The 26,350-nt window shown below is 39.3% G+C and overlaps 1 protein-coding gene across 6 annotated transcripts in view; it reads left to right on the top strand.

The window, feature by feature from the left end:
- DIP2A (disco interacting protein 2 homolog A) overlaps nt 1-26,350 on the top strand; it is an 83,932-nt gene that overhangs the window by 26,507 nt on the left and 31,075 nt on the right. For 4 of the 6 annotated variants that reach the window (XR_003380346.2, XM_074548114.1, XM_005486931.4 and 1 more), the window contains exons 3-16: nt 4,651-4,770; nt 10,968-11,087; nt 15,415-15,660; nt 19,058-19,186; nt 19,750-19,869; nt 20,755-20,952; nt 21,809-21,900; nt 22,179-22,289; nt 23,021-23,144; nt 23,391-23,500; nt 23,952-24,054; nt 25,049-25,113; nt 25,428-25,521; nt 25,949-26,068. Coding sequence is in view for 5 of the 6 variants with exons in the window: in XM_074548114.1 (XP_074404215.1) it covers nt 4,651-4,770; nt 10,968-11,087; nt 15,415-15,660; nt 19,058-19,186; nt 19,750-19,869; nt 20,755-20,952; nt 21,809-21,900; nt 22,179-22,289; nt 23,021-23,144; nt 23,391-23,500; nt 23,952-24,054; nt 25,049-25,113; nt 25,428-25,521; nt 25,949-26,068 (1,752 nt within the window). In the remaining variant the exon portion in view is untranslated. The remainder of the gene's footprint in view (nt 1-4,650; nt 4,771-10,967; nt 11,088-15,414; nt 15,661-19,057; nt 19,187-19,749; nt 19,870-20,754; nt 20,953-21,808; nt 21,901-22,178; nt 22,290-23,020; nt 23,145-23,390; nt 23,501-23,951; nt 24,055-25,048; nt 25,114-25,427; nt 25,522-25,948; nt 26,069-26,350) is intronic. The other 2 variants (XM_074548115.1, XM_026793359.2) reach the window with 1 other exon arrangement.

Below are 26,350 nucleotides of genomic sequence, written 5' to 3'. Positions count from 1 at the left end.
CCAGGTGATCTTCAAAGTCTCTCCAACCTGGGTTACTCTGTGATTCTGTATTACTGTGATTTTTGTTTTTGCATCTTTGTGGTTAAGAGGTACCCACAAATCAGCCTCTCATTCAATTAGCTTGGGAGTTTTACATACCCCTATAGCATTTAGTACCTGTAGTTCCATTTTTAAGGAATATGCAACTTACTCTGGTGTCTTGGAGTCAACAAAAGCTTGATAATTTCTTATAATTTAAGGAAAAAACATATAAGTACCTTTCTTGGTGCTGTGGAGTCAAAATTCCCACTTTATACCATGGATATAATGGCTGTGATTAAAGGATGTCCAAATTTTAATTGGCTAATTTGGTTGGATCTTGGTGTACTTGGTTTAAATGAGGTATGTGAAAATGTAAGGTGTTCACATGGGCTAGTTGAAAAAGCAGTTTATAGCTTCATTGCTCAGTTTCTCAAAATATCAAGAGATTGCTATTCCTGTGCCTTTTCAATTCAGTGCACATCCTTGTACATTAGGAGTGCTGGGCTGCTTGTGAAGCACCTCCTGAACTGCTGCTTAAAATGGACTATTATTTTGAGAAATTTAAGCTCTAGCTAATGCCCTGTGGGTGTTCTGCTTACCAGTGTGTCATAGAGTCTAAATAAAGTGTCTGTCTTACTTGTGAGTAAGTAACACTTACTTTTTATTTTTATTGAGGTGGTTTAGTCAGTGTTTGGGTTCTCTGAATTGGATCCAAATCCTGGCTTGTATTTGGTTTCATTGAGTTTATAACAAGTGTCTTCTGTGCTTTTGTATTCTTTGCTGCTGTTCCATGCTTCCTTGAATGGAAAGTGTTAATGCTCTTAAAATGGTTTCATAGATTCCAAGTGTAAGCTGAGGAGGTGGAATTTACTTCCTTGAGTAGAAGAAAATGTTACAGAATCATGGAAGATTGTCAAATGTGTATGATGCCTTTCGTTATCATTATTATATCTAATCTCTTGAATTTCTGATACCATATCCTGGGTAATAAATTACATTGGGTAAACCCTTGTTCAGTCCCTCTAATCTGGAAGTTGTGAACACTTCCAAAACTGGATGTTGAAGGTAAAAAATGTGTGTACAGCAGGTAATATGTTCTGAGATGGGATGTGACAGTAAAGGATGGTGACATTGAACTTGAGTGAGGACTGGATGCTCAGTAACTGCCCCAGAGCCAGACCTCCACTTTTTGTACTTTTTTGCCTTGTCATACCTTTTCCTTTCTTTATGCACTTTGAACCTGGTTGCTGTCACTTGTTCCTTTCTTATTTCCAGCCCCAGTTCAGTAGCTGCAGAAAGACTTGATAATGTACAAAGAGTCTGGAGTTTGCTCTTTGGCCTCCCTCTTCCCCTCTCTTCTCTACAGAGCTCTTTAATACATTGTTTTGAAAATTTTATTTCTCCCCACCTAATGACTTTAGCTGCTCATCCTCCCCACTGATGGCAGCAGAGAATCTGCCTTGTCCTGGCAGCTCTTCCCTGCTCTTACAGTAAAATCATTTTTGCTTCTATAAATGCAAATTGCTTGAAATGCCAGCGTTAGTCTTGATTCTCCTGTGCTTGTGGATGGAGAAATACAGGAATAAATAAAACATTATTTTTAATTTCATCCTGTAGAAGCAAATTTTTCCCTTAGTTGACTTCATTCTTGCTAGCTTTGGGCAAGTAAAAAATAGAGAAAATACAGTGAATAGTGGATCAAGTGCCTTTAGTGTATGTCTTTTCTGTGAAGGTGTTGGTGTGAGTGGGGAGACTTCACCTAATTACCCATCTGCTTTTGCTGAAGGCTAAGGTAGTGATTTGCATAGTAGGGGAATAAATGAACAAGCTCACCAGGCTTGTGGAACAGCATTTTACTGGCACATAGTTGTGCAGCCTAAGAGTCAGATGCACTATCTTACTATTTTTACCAAAAAGTGATATTCTTCAGATTCATTGTTGCTATTTTTGCACTGTGATATGAAACCTACTTTGAGAAAACAAGAAGGGAGACTTAATCTGAAGAAATGGAGTTGTGATTTCTAACAGTGCCAAGGATTTCATGCCTCATCCTAATTTACAAGAAACTTCTGAGGTTCACTGGTACATACTTCATCACAATAACTGATTCACAAAAATCTGATTTTGGCCTTGAGAGTTCTGGAGTTGGAGGTGGTCATGGACTCCTGTTGTTATGTGTGGTCACTTCTTCCCTGTTCCTCCTGCCCCCAGGGCTGGTGTGGCCAAACAGCCGTGCATGACTCAGGGTATAACCCATACTCCTGATGGGTTACACCAGTCAGCTCATGTTCCAGATTGTTCTCCTCCCACAGGGCACCACAGAGTGGAACATGGGCTCTTACAAGTCCTGATTTCAGGGCTCTGTAGTTACTACAAGACTGCAAATGGGAAGAGTAAGGAATTGGGAGGAACATGAAATCTCTTTTTCTGCTTACAACTAACAGCCCTCCTGGAGGAAAAGAAATGGCACACCAAAAAAAAGTTCTGGTTTTCTTTTGCCATCTCTTTCACCAAAGATTTCTTTTGACAAAATTACACAAAAATGATATAGGTATGATGTTTTCTGAGAATTTCTTAAGTAGTCTTAGTTGAGGGAGGCTCCCAGCCCTGCTGCCTGTTGTCTTTTGTACCATCATAGTTCTCCCTTTGCCTTGGCTGTTTGCTTGGCTCAGGCTTAAGGAGATGACTTGCCTCAATCTTTGTAACAAAATCTGAAGTTGCTGTTTATTGTTTCCAGATCAACCAGTTCCCCTGGACTGTTGACCTGTGGTTATGGAAAACTTGTGTTCAAGTGAAATGGGGAATAGAATTCTGCGGTGTTTTCACCACTTATCAGATCTGTTGAATCAATTCAGTTGGCAGACTACATTTATTTTTCTCTTATAAAATTACAAAATTCTGCTTAAGTGTTTCAAAGAGCGTTAGGTGTGTATGTTGGTAAACAGACATTCTGTTCTGCTCCACTGAGGACACTTTGGTTTCTTTGCTGGGCTGACTCCATATATCCCATTGGGGAATGCAGTTGATGTTAGATATTTTGTCATCTGTTTAAAAAACTTGACTTTTGGAAAGCAGGAAAAATTAGCTGAGAGTGTGTTTGTTCTTTATTCCAAACTGTAAAAGAGAAAGGAGCATATCTCTGGAGTCAGACTAATTTCTTAAAACTTAGGTCTGTGTGAATTATTAAATGTTCCTTTGTTTTTCTATTATTTAGGCTCATTTTTCCCGCACCCTGAACCCATATCTAGCTCAGAGGTGCTCACTGTTAGCTGCAAAGGGGTTGGCAAAGGGATTATGGAGTGCATTCATCCAAAGGTCTTAACAGATACCCAAGAAGGCTGGTATATAGTAATTTACCTTGTCATGAAGATGATAAAACACTTTCCCTGAGGATATTACATTTAAATGGAGCATTTGAAAGCTCTTTTTCATCAATTGAGGTAGAAATGGGATATTTAATCCAATTATACTCCTAATGTAAAGACTATATCTCACTGAAACGCCTTCATAAAAGTGTCTTGTAATTCCTAGATTTTTTAGTAGCTGCCAATTTCTTTACTGATACTCACTTTGTGACAACGGGAAGAGAAGCCCCATGAGAGAGAAGTGAGCCTTTTCTTACTTTTTCAAGTGAGACCTTTCCTTGCAAACGAACTGACCCAGATTCCTCTGGGATGATGTCTTCAGTTCAGTGGGAGCTGCTTTTGGTAAATATTTGCATTTTGAAAATGTTGTGTTCAAATACTTTGTTTCCAAAATGTGTTGTTTTCAAAAGACTTGGGGCCAGGTAGGAAAGCAGAAGCTCCTCAAGGGAAGAAAGGAGTGAAATGAAAGATATATTCAGCCCTGTGTGGTACAAGGGCTGAGGAAATACAGTGACCTTGATGCAGCCATGTAAGTTTGTTGTAAAACACAGCACTAAGCTATATTTATGTTAGGATTGTGCAAAAAAACCCTCCAGCTGCATTGGAATTTTTACATTACATTTTGAAGTGTGGATGTATAATAAAACTGCAAATGGAAGTTCCTAGTCCAAATTTATATAGTCCTTGATGGATCAAGAGCCAGGAGAGTGTCTCCTCATTTTGGGGATGGGGAAGGGATAGTGGATATTTAATGGTTACTGTCCACTCCTTTGATTTTTTAATTCCTGTTGTGCTACAATATAGAGTTCAGATTCATCTTCCTGAATATTAGCCAGCCTAAACATAAGCAACTGCTCTGGCTTATCTGGAGCCCTGTTCTAATATGGTGCTGAGCAAACAAGTAGAGAATGGTTCAGTTCCTCTTATTTTTATTACCTTGTGTGGGGCTGGGAAGGTCTGTCATCGTTTCAGGAGCACATGAAGCAACCAGACCTGGATTACAGCAGGAGCTTTTACACCCGTGAAACTGACAGTAATTCTGCATTAATATCTGCACAGGTCTTACTAGAGAATTGCAGCATTTTTGTAAAATGTGAATCTTTTGAGTTAAATTGGCATAGATTAAATTGGATTGAAATGCAGGTAGAAGATGAGCTCTTTTTTAAGATACTGTCTTGCACCAGTTGTAGTGAAACAGTGTAGACGTGGGGAGCAGATATTATGTTTGTAAGCTGAGTTTGGACTAAAATAAACTATGTTTCAGGTGTGGATCCATCCCTGCAAGCAGAGAACAGAGTCCCAGGCTCTTCCCAAGCCACTGCTGGGGTAGCAAAGCAGCAGAAATCCCGATCCACCAACTCGAGGGACGAGCGCTTCCGATCCGGTAAGGGACACCGAGACAGCTGAGGCACCTCGTGTCCTCCTTTTCCAGAGGAAAATATCCCTGTGAGATGGGACCTGCACCCACACAGAAAGGTGCAGTGCTTTGGAAGGAGGGAAGACATAATGAATGTTTTCCAAGTATCTTGTTTTGTTACAAGAGTGGTTTTGTTTGAATGCTGCCTGCAGGAAATGCAAGCAGTGAGACTGTAGACCTGTCTTCTGATCTGTTTCTTGTTGTGAATTTTACCATGCTCAACAGGTTTTTCATATTTGCTGAGAAAACAAAATTGGGTTTCTAGTCTGTATAACAGTTACTTTAAAATTTTGGGGACTAGAGTGTGTGAATTTGGAGGATTTTTTGCTTGCTTGTTTGGGTTATTTTGTTAAAGCAAGGTTATATATTTGTTGTAGCTTTCTTTCTTATATTTCCTGGTTTAAAGCAAATGCACAAAAAAGGGAAATATCACAATGGATATTCTACTTCATTTTAAATGGACACTACAGAGACAAACCTGTTTTGGAAAATTGTGTGAAAATACTGATATCCTCATTGCATCCTGTTGCCATTGTTACTTTTCAGGTGGTCGAAGTGCACCATTTCCCTGTGAAATTCCTTGTCACAATAGTCAGGAAAAACAGGTGTTGGAAAGGTTTTCTCTCCTATATACTTTTGGACTTGTAGCTGGTTATTTTTCTGTTTGTTGAGCAGAGTAATTCCACATCCTGGGTTTGGGGATGAGAAGTGCAAGTGATGGCCTGCACTGTATATCATGAACAGGAGGCTGCTCTTGGGTCACCTTGTCTTGCCACTGCTTGGGCAGAGTTTTATTGCATCCTATTTGCCCTGCTGATAAGTAAAACCTTGCTCCAGAGTTGGAGCAGATGTGCCTTGTACATTCCTTAGGGCTAACTGAATGATGAATGAGACTTCCTAAATATTCTCTGGATATAGACAGAGAAACCTACACAGAGAAGAAACTTCTGAATGCCAGGGAATATTGCACAGTGCTGTAATTAGCTAAATGACATGTTTAAAATATTTTTTAAATTATTAAATTATAGAAATATGTTATAGAAAATTACATTGTAGAAAATAATTAGAGTAAGATGTGCCATTGTTAAACTAACAGAAATAAAAATCTGCAAGAAGAGCACAAGTACAGCAGGAAAGCCTTGGGAGGTAGTCCTTGGTGGGGACTGCCATGTCCTGCTGTGGTTTCCTATCACAGCTCCCCAGACTAATTTTTCAGTAAATATTTCTGCCTAGAACAAGTTCTTTACTTGGAAATTTGCTAAGTTCTTAGTTACAACACCCATAATTGGATTTTTTCTCTCATTAGTGATATATGAGAACACTTAATGTGCTCAGATGGTATCAAAACCAAATGGTGACAGTTTTGTTTGACTTGGTTTAGGCCAAACTTACTTAGGTCTGTGCAAGGAAATGTAGATATGGTTTTTGGATACCCATATCTATTCTCCTTTCTCCTCTGTAATTAAAAAAAAAATTCTTCAGATTTACTGCATTAATGTTGGCTTCTTTATGTCAGCAAAGAGATATTGGTGCTTTTTTTGGCTTCCCTGTGTGCTGACACACATTGATTGTTGTGAGGGATTACCAGCTTCAGCCTCCTTCCCTCAATGTCACACCTTAGTTTAGACTGTTATGGGGAAGGGAGGGTGTGTTGTTTCTTCTTCTTTCTTTCCTTCCAGTCTTTAGTTCTTGTTTTCCTTGCTTCAGATCTCATCAGTTCTCCTATGTCTTTTTCAAGAGAATTTGATGAGGGGAGAATGCAGCTTTTCCTAGAACAGGATCTCTTTCTGGAGCAATTATAGGTGCTTTACAACCATCAACATAAATTACTTGAAATAAGCAAGGAAGTGAAACAATTTTGTCTTTTTATACAACTGATCTGTCATTTACTCCCTGTAAGAACTTTTTAAAATAGTTTCACAAAAGAGTTGTGTATTTAAATCAACTGTATGTTGATTTTTATCATCATCTGATAACTTCTCTTCAAACAACAAATATCCAAAAAATTCCAGCAGTGAATACTGTTAATAAATACAAGCCTGCTGTCCTGTTTCAGCTGTAATAGTGTTAATTTTCTTCTTAATAGCTGGTACAATACTGTGTTTTGGATTGACAATGAGAATAATGCTCACATCTTATTATTCTTGTTCTAACTCTATTATTATTGTTTTTATTATGATCATCATCATTATTATTACATTTTAATTTACTTCAGATGTTATTGTTCATATCTCAACCCATGGATTTTACCTTTTTCCAAGTCCTCTCCCCATCCCACCTACATAGTGCTTATTGCTTTGCCTGTTTCTATTTTGAAATCCATGAGCAGCAGGGATACTGGTCAGGTTATAAATGTCATTTTTTTCTTCAGCCAGCTGTAGAAATTCTTCCTTCTGTGCCTGAGGCAGGGACAAGGATCAGAGCCTGATAAATGAGCAGGGGCTACAAATAGGAAAAAGTGCTCTTCTAATAGCTGAACAGTTTAGGGGCTGTAAGAGTATAGGTGATTTATAGTCCACAAATTATTTTAGTTCTCCTCCTTAATCCTTTTTTAAGGACATGTGGAAAGAAAAAAATTAAAATAGATACAAAGAACTGGAGAGAAGTTTATGTGGTTTACTACAGCAGAAGGAGAAAATGTTTAAAAGTTATTAATTGTTGATGGTTGTATCCAGCTTAATAAAGTGCAGAAGCCTAGAAATACTTCTCCAAGACTTTCTTCTGCTTTTTGGATGGCAGTATATGGGTTTTTTCCCTCACTTTGGTACATATATTCTTTGTGTTAATAAAATGCTGGGCTTGCTGTTCATCACTTCCAGTGATCACTGTTGAGCATTTGTGATCCCTGTTCTCAAAAGTGTGGCACATTTGGTCTGATTATGAGTGATGAATTCCCTGAAGAAAACTGAACTCCACAGTTCTTACGTGGTGAATCACTTTCACAGTAAATTTTGAAGAATTTAAGTAACAGACAGTGGAAGAGAGCTTCTTTTTGCAATTCCAATATCCAGTTAACATTTAATTTATACTAATGAATGAATTTTTGTACCATAAGTGTTCTGCTTCTTTAAAATAATTTCATTCCTTTTGCTTCTTTTATTGAAATGTGTTTCATCATGTAGAAAAGCTCTTAAAGCCAAAGTGGAATAGGAACAAAGTGTTCCAGGGAAGTGAAAGCAATTACTTCATTGATTTGGATGAGAGAGGATGTTCCTACTCAGCTGATGTCCAAGGACAAGATATTACAGGAAAGATTTCAAGCCAGGAATAGATTTTAATGAGTGTAGAGGGAATGATGAGTTAAATTGGCGCTGTAAAAATAAAACACGGAACAGAATAAAAATTCATCCTGGCTGTCTCCTGGTTGCATTTTTATCAGTTAATCTAGTCTGTTCCAGGTTTTGGGGTGGGAATTAGGGCTAGAGGATGAGGTGGTAGTGATTTTGCCCTCTGGAAATGGAATAAAAAGTAGTTCCCATGCTTGTTCTCACAAATCTGTGTGATGTTATGACCTGCCCTGCTCTGCTTTGTTAAGAAGCCCCAGCACACCCTTGCCTCCAACTAGGCCTTTCCATTCCCAACATGCACAACTGTCTAAGAATGCTTTCATTTTTCATCTGCCACATTATTTAATGGCTTCATATATTTATATGCAGACTACAAATATAATGTGTTATTTTGCTCTTTGGAAGACCTTTTCTGGAGAACAATTTATGTTCCCCTGCTTCCTATGAGATGTTAATGTAACAAAAATCTTTTAAATTGTATGTAGATGTAGGCATGGTGGAGGTGACTCCATCTCAGAGTTATTGTCTCTTTCTAGAAATATCCCAGCTTGGTTTTGGCTGGAAGTTCTGCCAAGGAAATGTGTCCTGCAGAATGGACATTTTCCCTCTCCTTTTAAGGCTCCAAAAACAACCTTGATATTGAATTCTGCTTAAACTGTCTGGAATTTGGGGACATAAAAAGTTTGCTTCTGGATAACTATGGGAATAATCTTCATTATTATTAGTGGACAATTATAGCTAAAACTAAGGATCAGGAGAAACCAAGACTTGACAAAAAGCCTACACGTGGAAATGGAGAAGGAGGCAGGCAGACATAAGCAATGTGGAATTTTTAATTTATAAAACATCTATTATTAAGTCCTTGGTGTGAAGGAAAGGAGCAAAAATCTGACGGGAGGACCAGGACAAAAAAATTACTGTATTAAAGAGTAGAGGTTTTACTGAGGGCTTTCTTTTCTTTTTCCTCCTTAATATTTTTTCTCTCATAACAACATCATCTTTGAACCTCCCATGCTGGTTGCACAAAAAGTTCTTCTTTGAGATAAGCATCTACTTAGTACATTCCTGAGTCTTGTAGGAACACACAGGTGGGATAGCATATTTGCATGTATACATATTTTAAAACTGCTCTGAACAGATTATCTGCAGGGAGCTGCAGACTGAAAAGTGATGTTATTGCTGTGAGGAACTGGTTGGTGTCTGGGACCATATCTTCAGGGATTCTTGTGATTTTGTAGAATCCATTTGGCCAGACTGAAGGGCATGGTCCTTAGGAATGGCCCTGTGCTGGGCATGACCCAAGAGGGTTCAGGGCCAGTACAAAAATGTTACTTTTTAAATTAAAAATAGAGATGATACTGTAAAATACTGATACTGTAATCTTCACCAAGATAAATCCCTGTAGGTACAGGGATATAGTTACATTGTATATTATATGTACAAAATTATATGTACAATTATGTTCCATTGTATATTATATCTAAGTTGTGTAAGTATATGTCTGTCACACACATTTACATACCTACAAATAGTTTCATACCCTCAAATTTGTCTACCTGTTACATATTTAAATCATAGCCAAAGAGTAGATGGATACTTACTGAAAGAATGTGTTTTCTTTCAAATTGAATAGTTAAATTCTAAAAACCTTGTGCAGCAGTTTCCACATAGAAGAAATGTGGTCAGCCCAGTGCAGAATCATGTACTCACTCCTGGGCTGTGTCCTGTTTTGGGTTCTGTCTATTGACAGGGGTTGCCACACTCAGCAATAGCAATTCCTTCCTTGTACCCTCTGTCATTAGTCTTGCTGTTACTGTTCATTTTTGTATCTCATTGCATTTTTCAGTAAATTGTTCTTACCTCAACCCATGGTCTTTGCCTTTTGTAAGTAATTCTCCTCTCCATCCTACCACTGAGAGCAGGGAGAGGGGGAAGAGAGTGAGCAGTGCCTGTCTTGAATTGTTTTTAGAGAGAATACTAAATTGGAGAAGGCCATTCCTAAACCACAACCAGTCCATTGTACCTATGTTTAAGTGTGTATGTGTTGTATTGTGCTTTTCATGAGTTTGAGTCTTGGTGGTAAGTCAAAGTATATTTTTGGTCTGCCTCATTCCTCCTCAACATCTATTCACTTCTTATGAATTTTCTTCCTGCATAAGTTTTAGCTTTTGACACCATTGGAATGTAGATGTCAAAGAGAAAAAAAGCTGCTGAAAAATCACTGGAATACATTAAATTTTATCTGCAGCAAAGTCTTGATTGAACACTGAATTCCTCTTTAATTTCAGTTTTGGCTTAAAAATTAGAAAAGTTGAAATACAGCCCTTGAGCCTCTTAGGACAATTTTTGCTTTCAGGAAAGTGAAAGCTCTGTGTGTCTTTTCCCTTCTTCATATAGAATCATGGAATTTGGTTAGAGTTGGAAAATAGCTCTAAAATCATTGAGTTCATTAGTCTCTTTTTTTCTGGTTTTTTATTACTTACATTGTTTTGTGAGAATTTCTAGTATGCATGTACTTGCACTTCTTTTCCCTTCCTGGATTTTGAGGATGAGTCAAATGCTGTTGCAAATTTACAAGATCTCCATTGGAATTTCCCCCCAAATGAAAATAACTGATAGTTCAAAACCAACATACTGGGTACTTTATAACTGCAGTGTTTATTTCAGGGGGGTTTTCATAATGCTACTCACAGCATTTTCAGGCTGATTTTATGAGGAAAATACATCCATTTGCCCCTGCTTATTTTCTCCCTTAGCTTTGGAAACCATTGCTTCTGCAATTGCAGCCTCCAGCTGGATTGGAGCTGGAGGCCGTGATGTTGATTCATTGCTCCTGACTGAAATTCTGACCTTTTTGTTTGTTTGTTTTCTATCTAGATGTCCACACTGAAGCAGTACAAGCAGCACTTGCAAAATACAAAGAGAGGAAGATGCCCATGCCCTCGAAGAGACGCTCTGTCCTGGTGCACTCTTCAGTAGAGACCTACACCCCTCCAGGTACGTGTGAGTGAACACAGAGAGGTAACAGAGCTGCCCAGACAAGCTGTGGCTGTCCCATCCCAGCAAATGTCCAAAGCCAGGCTGGACAGGGCAGCCTGGGATTCCTGAAGGTGTCCCTGCCCTAAGTTTTTAGTTGGGTGCACTAAAGTTCTATATCAAAGCCTCTAATCAGGTTTTCGTTGGATTTATGCTGTGATGTTTTTCCTCATGGTTTTTAGAGTCTCATCTAGAGATGTGTCCACATGAAAGCAGTCATAGAGAGCAGGTGCCCTTTATGCATTAAGTATGTTCTCTTACATGCTATCTCACTCAGAGGAGATAATCTAGGCAAGCATGTCAGAGCTGAAAATGCCTCATTTCACATTGCAGAAGATTATTCTTTTAAAAGCTGAAGAAAATAGCAGAGCATTAAGTTGCTGCATCAGTTGCAGAGCACTCATCAGATGGTTTCAGCTATTCAGTGGTGAGCAGATTGAAACAGTCAAAGTCATACATTATAATTGCTCAGATTGGTTGTGGCAGAACACCTTCTTTAATTTTAGGAGGAAAAGGTAATCTTCTGTTATCTTACAATGAATTTTCTGAAGGTTAAGAAAGTCATACAACATATTGTGCTAGCAAGCCAAGTGGTTTGAGGCCAGTGTCTTGTATGCAAAGAGGGATTACCTAAGAGATTTTATTTTGAGAATGTACACATGTCTTTTGTAATGTGACCCAGGAGCAGAAGCACTCTGACTTCTACTGCCTTTCTCCATCATTTCCAGTTCTTAACCTCTTTCTCTAAAAGAAGAGTTCAGGTATGCTGCCCTCCTGCCTTCTGAGATGTATTTGTCCTTTCTGTTCTTCCCATTTAAAGAGAATCCCACTTTAGTTTGCTAGTCACACACTTAAGTATATTATTTTTGTGGGTTCTCCAATTATTTCATTAGTTAGTAAACAATAATCCTCTGGGCTCTTATATATGATCTTTCTTGACCCTTAATGTTTTTGCCTAGAAGATATGCTAAGTATTTTTATTAAAGTATCTTTTTTTCTGAGCAACTTAAAAAGAGTCTGAGATGCTGTGGAGGGAATGTGTGATAAAAGCTGCCCTGCTCACCTGCAGAGGAGCCTGGGGCATGGCAGGTGGGGCCCCTGTCCCATCTGCACAAGCCCAGAGGGACCCTGGAACAGCAACAGGCAGGAAGGCAAGGTCAGGACTCTGAGAAGGGTCATCCATCCAGGCCTGTCCCTGCAGAGCCTCAGCCCTCCTGGCCAGGTGAGAGGGCCATCAAGAGCAGTCAGCAGTAGAGCATCTTCTGGACTGGATGAGGGACACAGTGTGGGATGCAGAGCAAGAGGGTCTCAGAACTGTGTCAGTCTTGTTATGGGATGTTAAGGTGAGCAAGGGCAGACAGAGGGAGGAACAAGTGTGGAGAGAACAGCAGGATATAGGATCAGAAAGGGCTGGAAGTGTGGAAATGGAACATGTCCCTGGCCGTGCCCCTGATCCCGCACTCCATGCTGTCTGTGTGTGTACAGAGCAAGATGAGGCCGTGGGATCTGCATGGTTTTGTGTGTTTGGGCTGCTGGAGTGTCATCTTGTAACACGCCTGTGCAGGTGGTCAGCAAAGAAGCCATGTGTGCTCACACTGGGATTGAGCAGGGTGCAGAAGCACCTTAAATAATAGGAGCTGAAAGCTCCTGGTGGTCATGGCCACAAGCCTGCTGGAGTTCATGAACTATTTGAACAATGCTCCCAGGCACGTGGTGTCATTGTTTAGGTACTCCTGTGGAGTTGGACTCAGTATTCCTCATGAGTCCCTTCCAACTCAGGATATTCCTACTCAAACCATTCTGTGAGTCCATGGTTCTCAGCACAGTGTTAAATTGAAATCCAGCTCCTGGCTGGCAGTAAAGGAACTATATTTATCAGTCATCCTTCCAAAAATGTGAACGCGCTTCTGGTTTTGTCCTATTTGAGTCTCTGATCCTTCCCACACGAATTTCCTGTGATCAGAGCTGGAGCTGAGCCTTCATGCAAATCTGGCTCAAAGAGGGGTGGCTTCTGTGCCTGTCTTGGGTCAGCTCCCAGGCAGGAAGAGCTGGAAGCCAAGCACACAGTATTCTGTCACTGGTCTGTCACCACACACCAGCATCCATGGATTAACCCCTGCCACTGCCACAGGGCTCCTGCTGGGGTGACCTTGCTACTTCATGGTGTAATTATGTTTTGATATTAGAATGCTTTTACCCTGGATCCTCCGTTTTTGTACACAGACTTCATTTGTCTTGAATCTGGGTAAGGAGACGTTATCAGAGTGTGTATTCTGTGAGAAACCTGCTTTTTCTGTAGTTCTATTTCTTCCTCTGAAGTGATTAGAAATGCCAGACATGGTGGTTTGGTTTGGGTTTTTTTTTTTTTTTTTTTAATTCCTGGCTGTTCATAATCCCATCCTCTTTCATATTCCTGGGATTATTTATTTTTGCTTTCTGCCTAAAAGAAAGGGAAGATTCCAAGCAATATAGGACAGGTTTGGCTTCTCTCCAGGAGCAAATGGAGTCAGCTTCCAAAAACTCCAAATGTGGCAGCAGGCTGGAAGTATCACATGGACCCAGGAATGGGGATGCACCACAGCTGAATCTTCTCAGAGATCTATTGTTTGGGTGTTTTCATTCAAAATTGTCATTTTTGATAAGAGAGGTCAAATAATGAGATATCTACAATTTTAACATTGAAAATGCTATCAAGATAATGGGGTTCTTATGAAATGTTTTTTTAGTTTTTATGATTTTAGACTACTAAGAGAAATTAGTTTGAAGTTATTGGAAATGCACATATTCTTGAGAATGAGAAAATTAAAGAGCTGGTAACTGAAATGTGTTGCCCAAGATGAGGAGTAGCTTTTTTAATGTTACTTCAAGAAATGTATATGGAATTGTGTCTAGATGGACAATTGTATCTAGATGAACAATTCTGTGTCCAGAGGATTAAGAATACAGCCAAAATTAAAGTTGCAGAATTCCTGGTGCAACCAACTCCAAATTTCCCTGTCTGGGACTCTTAGAGCGTAGTAACAGACGCCCTACCTTATATAAAGCATGTAACAGATCAAGTCATTAAAATTCAGTAATCTCTTTGTGAGGGCAAGATTTTTTTCTGTAATAAGAAGACTTCCTGGTTTTCTCTCAAAATCACAAGGGACGTATTTTCTTCATATTTAGAATTACCTTTTTATTTTTTCTTGGATGGAGAAAAAATAAGGAAGGATTTCAAAGGGAAACATCTGGAAAGTTGTAAGTAACTGGATGGTAATTAAATTAGGAGTCCTTTGTCAGAATTCTAACAGCAACAAATATACATCTAGAATGAAAAGATGCTTTACTAAGCATTTCTGTGTATTACTCATTGATATCAGTTTATGTGGTTAAAATACATGCTTTGTAGTAACTGTTTCATTGAACTTCAGAGCACCATGGTTTTTTTAGAAATTAGTTCTCAAAACAATCGGAAAGTGAAGAATTCCCTTCCCCTCAAAAAGAGTAAAAAAGGAAATCAACAACAACAAAATAAAAAGAGCTTTATTCAGGTGTGATGAGATAATATTTACCTGTTCAAAACAGAAATATCTTTTCAGTGGAACAGGAATGGGATGAGATGCCCATAGATCTTCTGCTATAGGTAGAAGCCTTCTTTAACTCTCATGTCATTCCAAATGTTGGAGGTAACTGAAACTTCACTCCAGGTGTGTTCTGCCCCTAATGTGTAGAAGTTGTTGTCTTAACCCAACAAACAGCAGCAAGAGGGATTTGTGTGTGTGACTGTCCCATTACCTTGGTACACACTTGGAAACTTGTGTGTTCTGGACCTAATGCGTTGAAGTTGGAGGTAGCTGAAACTTCACTCCAGGTGTGTTCTGGCCCTTGTGTAGAAGTAGGAGGTAACTGAAACTTGGGTCCAAGTGTGTTCTGGCCCTAATGTGTAGAAGTTGTTGTCTTAACCCAACAAATAACAGCAAGAGGGATTTGTGTGTGTGAATATCCCATTGCTTTGGTACAGGCTTGGAAACTTGGCTCCAAGTGTGTTCTGGCCCCAATGTCTAGAAGTTGGAGGTAACTGAAACTTCACTCCAGGTGTGTTCTGGCCCCAATGTGTAGAAGTTGTTCCCCTAACCCAACAAGAGGGATTTGTGTGTGGATATCCCATTCCTTGGTACGCGCCCCTCGCGTGTTGCACGCGACAAAGCTGCGCGGAGCACGTGGAGCACGGCCCAGTGCCATGTTCCTGGTGCTGGGTCACTGCCATTCCCCCATTACAGGCCTGTCATCATTATTTTGACCACAGACACATCGTCAGCATCAGAAGATGAGGGCTCGTTGCGGCGGCAAGGGCGGATCAGCTCCACTCCGTTCCAGAGCCATTCCAACGTAGAGCCCTGGCTTAACCGGGTCATTCAGGGCTCCTCCACCTCATCCTCTGCATCCTCCACCTCATCTCATCCTGGAGGGAAACCTGCTGCTGCTTCCAATACAGCTCCTGCCACCACTGCTGCCACTGTGCTTGCAGATCTCATGGCACACACGCAGATAGGTCAGTAAACCTGCCGGTGTGGTTGGAATGAAAATCAGATTACAAATCCCAAAGCAGGGCTAAACACAAAGGTCTTCACCAGGAGATAGCTGTGAATGGCCTTAAAATGTGCAATTCACAGACCAGGTAGGTATGTGTATGTATTTAACCCAAGCCAGTTGCTCATGAGATCTGAACATGCATTCTTCTTGGTAAAATGCTTGCTTTACCAAGAAATTAAGGTTCAGTTTTAGTGGATTCCAAAGCAGAATTTCAAAGGAATCCTGGTTTTGGTGCATGCTTTCCAGTCTGCATGTATTTACCCTAAACAATGTCAGATTGTGGATTTCAGATATGATTCAGTTGGTAAGCATCCAAAAGACAGAAAAACACACAGAATCTTTGGGAAGGTTACAAAATCAGAGGTACTAATCATTAGGGAATTTTTTTGCTGTTTGTACAAAACCTTTAAAGAAACCTAGTTTTTCATATTCCCATTTCCAAGCTTATTTATAATAAGAAATTTGCAATTTGGTAGATGTAAGAAATAGGTAATCTGTCACCACTTCACTTTGAGCCATTCTTGATTTCATATTATGGATTAATAGAAATTATGTTTAACTCCTTTAAAATACAAAGTCAATTATGGCTCACCTTTTAAGCTTAACTGGGATTGATGAAATTCTTAATATAGCTGTAAAAACTTGCAAGATACCCAAAATATAGCACAGCATCTTGTTATGTCTCATGCCCCAGGCCAGATAGACCTGTCTGTCAGGACTGTTTAATCAACAACTTACAGAATCAATACCTTGTATGCAAAATCAAGGCCTTACTAAAGAGTTCAAAGTCCAGCGTTTAAGCAGCTGAATGTTTGGCTGTATGCAGGTTTAAAATTTCATTATTGGGAAATAATTATAGTATCTAGAAGGAAGGAAGCTCAGGGATCTTTAAGAGCTGATCTACTAAAAATACTTATAAAGATAAAAGTTCCAGTGCCTTTGACCAAAAAAAAAAAAATAGGTGCATTTTCACATAAGAATGTTCTTCCTCATTCCTGCAATGCTTGGCATGTTCTATCAGTTTTCATTCCTAGCTTGGTAACATTCATGCATGGCCAATATCAGTTCAGCTGGGTCATTTTTCCTGTCTGCATGTATTTTCCTAGCTCATAAGAATATGAAAACTGACTCAGTTCTTACACTGCAAACTTTTATGACTCTTGATAAATACTCACATACTTTCTAAAAGGGGCTTTGATTTGTCCTAGGGCATAGAAGATGAGTTTATTTATTTTTCAGATAGTGTGCTGATATCAGCAATCTGAAGGCATCTTACATATCTTAATTGCCATGCCCTACTGAAATATTCTGTGTTTTGGTTGTGTACTGAATAGCTATTCACAGTTTTGAGATGTTGGAGAATTTAAATTTAGCAGCTTGTTCCTTACAGCTCATCTTCTCCAGCCTGCATTTTTAATGGTGAGCTCAAACTAAGTTCCCAGGCAGTAAACTGCACTGTTGGAAGTGCAAGGTTACAATATTTAGTGCAGTCAGATACAAATGTGCATTATTTTCAAGATGTTTGTCTTTCACTTAATTAGCAGCAAGGACAACCCTTTGTGCAGGGGGGATTTTTTTTTCTTTTGTGTAATTTTTTTTTTTTTTAATTAATTAGGCTGGTGGTTTGTCCTGGTTTTTTTCAAGGTCACTATATCAACTGTGGAGTATTTCCCACCTTAGCTCTTAGAGCAGCTGGAAGTGCAGATCATCATGGCTTTTAATTCTCTGTCATATCCCATTTGTTCTTCCTTTGGACACTACTCTCTTGCATTTATCTCTGTCTTGTCATCACTAATGGAAAGGTCCTTCAGTCTGAATCCAATTAACCTTTCTTCCTGAAGTCATAAGTCTGCTCACACTTTCTTTTTGAACTGCTCACCACTTGTCTTACCCTGCTGTGCCATGGTATTTCTGGATGATACAAGCTAATAGCATGGGGTCTCATGGGCATTGATTAGTAAAATGCTCAAATTCTTAATTAAGCTAATGTGGTTTTTATCTGAGCATAAATCCTGAAAATTGAACTTCTTTTTCTCTTCATATATTGCTAGTCCCTGGAGGATTTCTCAGGTGGGAGTGGGAACCAGGTACACTTGTCTCTGTGGCCAGGTTGTGTTCTGCAGGAAGCCTCTGGGTTGGTACTTTGGGAAACCTAAGAGAAAAAGAAAAAAAAAACAGCCAAAAAGCAACTTCAAAAATAGATAGAGTGAGAGGATATAGATAAGGCAGGTGTATACACGGGCTCTCCATGGGTCCTGTGCAGTGGTTATACAGGTCAGCTTTACACAGTTGTCATCTTTGTGGTTACTGAATCCACAGCATTTTTGTGACAGATTAAGTAACACTTTCTCCTTCGTGTACCTCACCCACATGGAAGGAATTTAGTCTCTGCAATGCAAGCATTGGCATTGCAGTGAGTTCCAGTGGAAAGGATGGGAATGGATTTCAATTTTTCTCCTGGTCATCCCTCTAAAACCACTTAGAGCTGGGCTTGTGGCTTGTGTATCAGCTCTGGAAATGTGGGAGCAGTGCAAGAAGCACTTGCTATCTTGGAGCTGATCAGTGCCTCATAGTGGGGGACTATGTATGTATTTCACAGCACTGCCCAGATCTCCCTCTGCCTGCCGTTTTCCTGGCAGGATTTGTGACATGCTGAGTTCCTCCAAGGGCTGTTGGCAGCTCCAGCCCTGGGCAGCAGGGTTTTCTCCAGCTCTTCCCTGCTGCATTCCTGTTTTTACTCATCAGAATTCTGCATATTTCAGTCTTCCTGTTCTTGTTGTCTGTTGTTTAAACACTTCTCAGAAATACTGCCATTTCCTAAACCATTCCATCCAAAACCATTCTATAACCATGGTTACATTTTTGGAATTATGGTAGCAGCTTCTTACAGGGACAGTTAATGATAGGACGAGGGGGAATGGTTTTAAATTAAAAAAGAAGAGAGACTCAGATGAGGAAAAAATTCTTCCCTGTGAGAGTAGTGAGGCCCTGGCTGGCACAGGGTGCCCAGAGCAGCTGTGGCTGCCCCATCCCTGGAAGTGTCCAAGGCCAGGCTGGATGGGGCTTGGAGCAAGCTGGTCTGGTGGCAGGTGTCCCTGCCCATGGCAGGGGATGGGACAAGATGAGCTTTGAGGTCCCTTCCAACCTGAACCATTCTGTGATATTTCCTAAGCATTGCTGTACAGCCAGGAAATGGGGCACAGCTCCAAGCAAAGCAGGCGTGTGCCTTTAGATTGTAAGGAGATTCTCAAGCCCCTGTGAGGATTTGTGAAATGGCCTCATGCAAGAAGCAGTTTTGGTTCTGTTGATTCTTAATGTGGCTGATGAGCTCCTGTGTCTGTGTTGCATTTCTGCAGAGAACCACTCTGCCCCCCCTGACGTGACCACTGGCCTGGTGGAATACCTGCACCACGAGCGCCCGCAGGTCGCCTCCGTGCGAGGAGTGCCCAGAGGCTACAGCAGCAGCATTCTGGAAACTGCAGATGGTGATTGCATTACAGACCTTTCCATCTGTGTCCCCTCTTGTGTATATAAATCTCTTCATATGCATCTTCATTTTATATTGCCTCAGAGCTGTAAATTTTGACAAATATAAATACATATATTTACATTTAATTTAACATACACAAATGAAAATCAGCATTTAACATGTTTTGTGTTGTGATTGTTTTTACAAGCCCCATAAAATATTGAAAGATACACTCATTTTTTTTTCCAAGCATTCTGATGCTTTCGGAATGGAATGAATGTTAAGGTGTAGTAAATATCTAGATTGCTGGAGAAAAGGACATTGTTCATGTTTCAGCTGAAATCTCATGAAGGGATCAGTGGTTTGAAAAGCTAAAATAGAGCATGAGAAGGTGTCTATGTCAGCCAGATAATAGCATTATTGGAAAGCAAATAAATCCATTGTGGAAACTCTTACTAGTAAAAGCTGTTTTCTTCCAAACAAGGTACTCATCCTGAATGACTGTTCCACCTGAAAGTTGTGTGTTTTAGTGTATTTTGGTTAATATATGTTAAATAATAAATCTTTTCCATTTGGCAGGTGTCCCAGTGAGCAGCAGAGTGTCCTCTAAAATCCAGCAGCTGCTAAATACTTTGAAAAGACCGAAGCGCCCGCCTCTGAAGGAGTTTTTTGTGGATGATTTTGAAGAATTGCTTGAAGGTTAATTTTCTTTCAGATACATTTTTTACTCCTTATGTAAGTGGTTCATGACAGAACTGATTCTTAGCAAGTGTTGGTTTCTCTTCTCAATAGGAAACTAGTCATGGTAAAATTAGTACAGTGGAGCAAGAAAGGTCATTATGTTATCATAAGTGGAAGATAATCTTAAATTCAACCTTCTTACTCAGTGTGACATTTCTGAGCAGCTGCCACTAGAGTTCCCGTACTGTTGGTTTGATACTTGTAAGATACAATGGTTTTGTGATTCTAGTCTTTTGCTGAAGTTTCTCCAGGTGAATTTCCATTGATGTGCATGTAATTGTGGAAAGCATCACTTGGAACCATTCATTTTGCTGGTTATCTACATTGAACATTTGCTAACTTCAGCCAGGACTTTGCTAACTAAGACCAAGATACTTCACTTTCTGGAGCAGCTTGGAGCAGGATTTCAAGAGAAGGCCTTTCTTTAAAAATATATTGTTAGCCAGGCACAGTGTCATTTTTCATCACCTGTTGAGAATTCAGTGCAGCAAAAATCAGTGTCCAGAAGTCACTGATGCTGTTGTCTCTGATAGCCCTTCTTGACTTAAGGTGGTTCTCATTGAAATAGATGTGGAGAACAAGGAGCAGAAAACAGTAACTTTTCAAAGTAGAGAGAAGTGGGCTAGAGATTCAAATTCTGGTATTTTGATAATGTGGAATCACAACTCTGAAGTGATGGTCACTGTTTTTTTGGGAAGCCAACAGCTGATTAGCATCATAAAGCAAAGGAGAAGTAGTGATAACTGTGAGGAAGAGGTGAATGGTTCATAGAACAGCCTGTGAAGTGTAACTTACACATCTTGTACAGATTGACATTTCCCTTTTCCTGTGCTCTGCTTTTAGTGCAACAGCCTGACCCGAATCAACCAAAGCCTGAAGGAAACCAAGTGAATGTACTCAAAGGGGAGCCCCTGGGGGTGGTGACCAACTGGCCCCCCTCCCTGCTGGCTGCCCTGCAGCGCTGGGGAACCACCCAGTCCAAAGCCCCCTGTCTGACAGCGCTGGACACCACTGGGAAAGCAGTTTATACCCTCACCTATGGTACGTGTTGGAGCCAGCTGAGAGGAGCAGTTGGGTGTTCTCCATGAAACAAGTTTGCCTTGCTTCAGAGGGACTGCCTGTGCTTGTAACCCAGGGCTGGAGGTTGCTGTAGGAATGTAAATTATAAATTCATTGTATATGAAAAACGGGTTTTTTCGTAAGAAGTTAAGGAAGAGAAAATATGTTTTGTTATTGCAAAGCATATTGGTTCTTTCCTAGTGGCTATTTGTAAATCTCTTAGAATTGTGTGGGGTTTTTTCATAATAGAACACTAAAAATAGCCCAGTGTAAACTGGGAGGTAGAAACAGATTACTAATAATGCACTCTTCACATTCCCAGAGGAGACATTTCATTTTAACATCCTCTTGCACAGCCTTATAGAGAAGACTCATACCTCAGGAGCATAATCAGGATGTTAATGGTGGGAAGTGAAACTTGCCTGTATTAATGACCTGGAAGTATTACAGTGAATTGCATTTTTGGGGAAAATAACTCTGTCCTTCAGGATAGCTCACTGCAGCATTTCCTTGTATAATATGTTAGAATGTTGAACTTTATTGTTTGCATTCTCACAAATGAAGGATGCTGGAAATATAGCTCAGCAGCTGCAGTAATTTAATTACTCTGCAGTGGGGCTTTGAGTGTTGTTTAGAATAGCATGTTTAGTTTTACATTTAAAATTAAAAAAAAAAAAGAAAGAGGTAAACCAAAAAGAGGCCAAGTTCTAAATTCTACTTGGACTTGGCCAACTGTTCTGATACCCTCATGCTTAGTGCATGTGTGAGGCACTGAGATCTGCCAATTAAGTGTTAAAATTTTAGTTTCTGCTTCCTAATTTCTTCTTTTATTCTTCAGGCAAGCTATGGAGTCGAAGCTTGAAGTTAGCCTATACCCTGCTAAACAAGTTAACCACTAAGAATGAGCCCCTGCTGAAGCCTGGAGACCGGGTAGGCTGCTGTTGGAAGTGGTCCCTATGGATGGCATAGTGAGGAACAGCTTTAGCTGAAAAAAGCCTTGTAATAAATTATTGTAATAATGTATTGTGAAATAATCATTACTGTGGCTTATAAAAATACACTGTCTCAATACTTAGTATTTCTCTGCCTGGTTATCTGTGAACCTGGACATTGTTGTGAAAATTTTGTTCTACAAATTAAAAAGCAGCCCCCCCTCCTCTGCCAAATAACAAAAAAAAAAAAATTCTTATTTTACTTTATTTTTGTAGGTAGCTCTGGTATTTCCTAATAGTGATCCAGTTATGTTTATGGTGGCATTTTATGGATGTCTCCTGGCAGAACTTATTCCTGTCCCAATAGAAGTTCCACTGACAAGAAAGGTAGGCAGATTCGTTCAACATTTTTATGGTTTGATAAATGAAGTGTTTGTCTCTGTGTTCATATATCTAAATCCTGCAGTCTTTACATGGGGTCCTTCAGAGCCTGCTTTTGAAAGCATCAGGTGGACTGTTCAGTGTACATTCTGTGCATTATATTCAATATTCATTTAAGGAAAGGAGGAAGTAATATTAAACTAGTAATTTAAGTGTTTTAGGGAATGTAATTGTAGAAATTATTTTCATTCAGTATTTTCAAAAATATGTGTGGAAGTATTTGAGTTTATCAGAGAGAGGTTGTTTTTTCAGCTCTGATGCTGAGTATGAGGCAGGCAGAGACACCATAGTCTGAAATACAGGTATAATCCTTCACACCTGGAGATTGTTAGGGAAGAGCTAAAAAGCTATAGGCTCTGCTCCTTGATGTGTCAGGACTCAGAAACAGCATCAAACCAATTTTCTGTTTTAGCAGAATTTATAAAAATCCTATTGGGTTGTGGAGGGATGTACAGTCATTGCTTCTGACACTGCTTTTCTTACTAGATCTGCTGCAAATCTTAGCTAGCACTAAGCAAAACTTAATTTTCTCAGTCTTTTAAAGGTCTTATGGGATTGACTTTTGTTTTTTCCTGTGATATAAATTGACTTAATGTTTTCTAAACATGAAGAAGTTACAACAAACTGTCCAAGAGTTTTGTTATTTGTAATTTTGCTATTTCCTTGTTTCTCTACAGGATGCTGGCAGCCAGCAGATTGGATTTCTTTTGGGCAGCTGTGGAGTCACATTAGCTTTAACCACTGATGCCTGCCAGAAAGGCCTCCCAAAAGCTCAGACTGGAGAGGTGGTGACGTTCAAAGGTGTGGGTTTAGTTTTTATGGGATGGATAAAAAGCAGGTATACTCATTGTTGCTGTCAAGCTTCAGTTTTTGGGTTTCCTTGCATGGTTCTTACACATAAAGAGCTGCTTTGATTTTCATAGCAGTGCTCTGTGCTGTGTGTTCCTCTCCAGCAGGGGATTTTGCTTTTGCTTGCCTCCTGAATACTGGGGAAAAAACTCTGATGTTTGGAACACTGGTGACAGGAGCTTTTTTTTTTCTTTGAAGGCTGGCCTCGTCTCATGTGGTTTGTGATTGATGGGAAGCACCTGGCAAAGCCAGCCAAGGATTGGCATCCCCAGGTCCGGGATGCCAGCGCCGAGATCGCTTACATCGAGGTGATGCAGGGGCATGTGATGAATTCTCTGATTCCTCTGTCCTAGTTTATCTGATCTTTTCTTCCTCTAAACTCTGCATACAATAAAAGATACATATATTTATATATTTATATGTATAATGTTTTCTATTATTTTATATATAATGTTTTAAACTGTGAAACAAGAATGTTTCCATCAGGCTGCCAGGCAGACTCTCAGTTGAGTGACTGTGTGGAGTCAGGTTGAAGATTGGGGATAATCAGCATTTTGGGACCCCCAGGACAATTTAATTGGACTAGAGAAACAGACTTTTTACCATAGTAGTGTATTTTGTGGATGTAAATATATTTTTATGCTAGCTTTTTGAATTAAAAAAGCTGGGTTTGTTTTTGTAATATGTTTTCAATTCACTGCTGTAAATATTCTTGCTTTTGCTGTTAATCTAATGCTTGCATACACTTTGTCTTCTCAGTACAAAACAAGTAAAGAGGGCAGCACAGTGGGCATTACTGTATCTCATGCCTCCATGCTGGCACACTGTCATGCACTGACTCAGGCCTGTGGGTATTCAGAAGGTAAGTTAGATAGGTGTAACTTTAAAATTGTATTGCATTTAAATTTGATGCATTTGTTCTAAAATGCATTTTTAAAATGCATTTATTTTTAAATTATGCTGCATTTGCATCTTCAGGCAATTCATGTTGCATAATCATGTCTGCTGTCTCCAGAGAACTTTAGATACAGAATAGTCACTTCAACTGCAAAGGGAAAGACAAATTTCCTCATTTATAAAGGGTGTGATGTGTGAAATAACGTTAAGCCACCTGTGAAAATGTAATCAAGGAGGGAATCTTCCTCTTACCTAATCAAGTCCCAGAAAAGAATATCTCCCCAGGGATCTGCTTGTTTGCAGCCATTCTTCCAATGAACAGCCAAGAGCTGCACTTGGTTCTGACCATCTGTATCAATTTAATCTGTGCTACCATTTAACCAAGTACTTTCCTGCATACATCCATCCTACATCAGTGATAAGCAAGTTTTACCTAATCAATACAAGATATCCCTCAAAAATCATCAATTGAATTGATGATTCATCAATTGAATCCTTGACTTAAAGTCTTTGATTCTTATTTGCTTTGTTGAAACACATAAGATACTCAAATTCCTCAGAGAAAATATTCAAGAAAATTTAGTAGAGCCATGCTGATATTTCTTACTGGCTTTAATTCTTTCAAATACAGATTAACTTTTTCAGTTCAGCTGAAGAAGTTTGCTTCAAGACTAAATTTTCAGTCTGCATAGTTCATTGGCAGATGGAAAGGGTATTATAATGAATATAGATGTTAAATACCTTGTAATATTCTAGTCTAGTAATCATAATTCAAAGATTATTGCACTAAGTAAAACAAGTCACTTGGAGCTTAAGCAGCCTGTTTGTCATAGGCAAGAGAGCTTTGGTTTCTTAGCAGTCATGGATATTTCAGAGTTGCTTGAACAAATATTTGTAGTTCTTAAGTATTTTTATAAATATGCTTTTTAAATCTGGTATTTTTTTTCCTTTGCTTTCAGCTGAAACACTAACAAATGTCTTGGATTTCAAAAGAGAGGCTGGCCTTTGGCATGGAGTGTTAACGGTGAGTATCACAGGAAAGGCAAAAAACTGCAACAGTTTGCTTCTTTCATTGGTAGTGTACTGGTATCAGAATGAGGCTATAAATTCATCATTTCTCTCAAATGGTTTTTGTTTCAGTATTTATATTTTTCAGAATAAACTGTTGCTTTTGCTGTACCTTGTGTATTTTTTCAGAGTATTCACATAGTTTTAACTACCAGTTAACTGTCAGAGTTATGCTGCAGCTGTGATGATGGGGAGGTTTATTTAAGCATTGTTACATGTTCTGTATTTTTAAGCCACTTGGAAATTTATTTTTGAATCTCTTTCTTGTAGAGTGTTATGAACAGGATGCACGTCATCAGTATTCCCTATGCATTAATGAAGGTTAATCCACTTTCCTGGATACAGAAAGTCTGCTCATACAAAGGTACCCTAAAGGTTGTTTTAATTCACCCATCTCTTTTTGGGTTATTGAAAACAAATTAAATTGTTTGTGCTAAATGCCTTGTATCACACTGATTACCCCATTTCAGTATTTGTGTGCTCACAGTTTCACTGATCAGTGATGTTGATGGCTTCTTCTGAGAGACCTTTAAAGAAACTGTCGTTCTTAGTATTTGAATTTATAGCAAGCATTCAAATTCTATGATGAAGTCCATCTGGAGATAATGTGTATACATGTGTTATAGTAGTTGAATATTTGGCATTTGTATTTGTTTTCTACATTTAAAGTGTCATAAATTTTGTGTGTAGTTCCATAGACTTGTGTAAATACACAAGAATATTTAGATAATTTTATAATTGGTCTTTATTTTGTTGTGCACATGCAGCATAATGATTGTTTTGGCTTGCAGCCCGTGTGGCAGTAGTAAAATCCCGTGATATGCACTGGTCACTTTTGGCTCAGAGGGATCAGAGAGATGTCAGCCTGAGCTCCTTGCGGATGTTGATAGTGGCAGATGGAGCCAATCCATGTGAGTATGGATGTGTTTCATGAGTGTCAGTCTGGCCAAGATTCTCTTTGTTGTAAGCCCTGTGTCAGAGCTGATGCCTGGGGAGTTAAGCAGTTTCTTCTGTAGTAAAACACTGTTTGTGTGCCAGTGATGCCACTGCTTTTTCATTACACTCATTTGCACTTCTTGGCTATAATTACCAGTGTAAATTCATGTTTTGCACTTTATGTTTTCATTAGTGCTATACTCTTCCATGAATTGACTTGAATTGATACCTACAAGATATAAATATAGATATAATCC

The sequence above is a fragment of the Zonotrichia albicollis genome, chromosome 10 (assembly GCF_047830755.1).
Source record: "Zonotrichia albicollis isolate bZonAlb1 chromosome 10, bZonAlb1.hap1, whole genome shotgun sequence".
NCBI lineage: Eukaryota > Metazoa > Chordata > Aves > Passeriformes > Passerellidae > Zonotrichia > Zonotrichia albicollis.
This window is presented reverse-complemented; position numbering and strand designations above follow the sequence as displayed.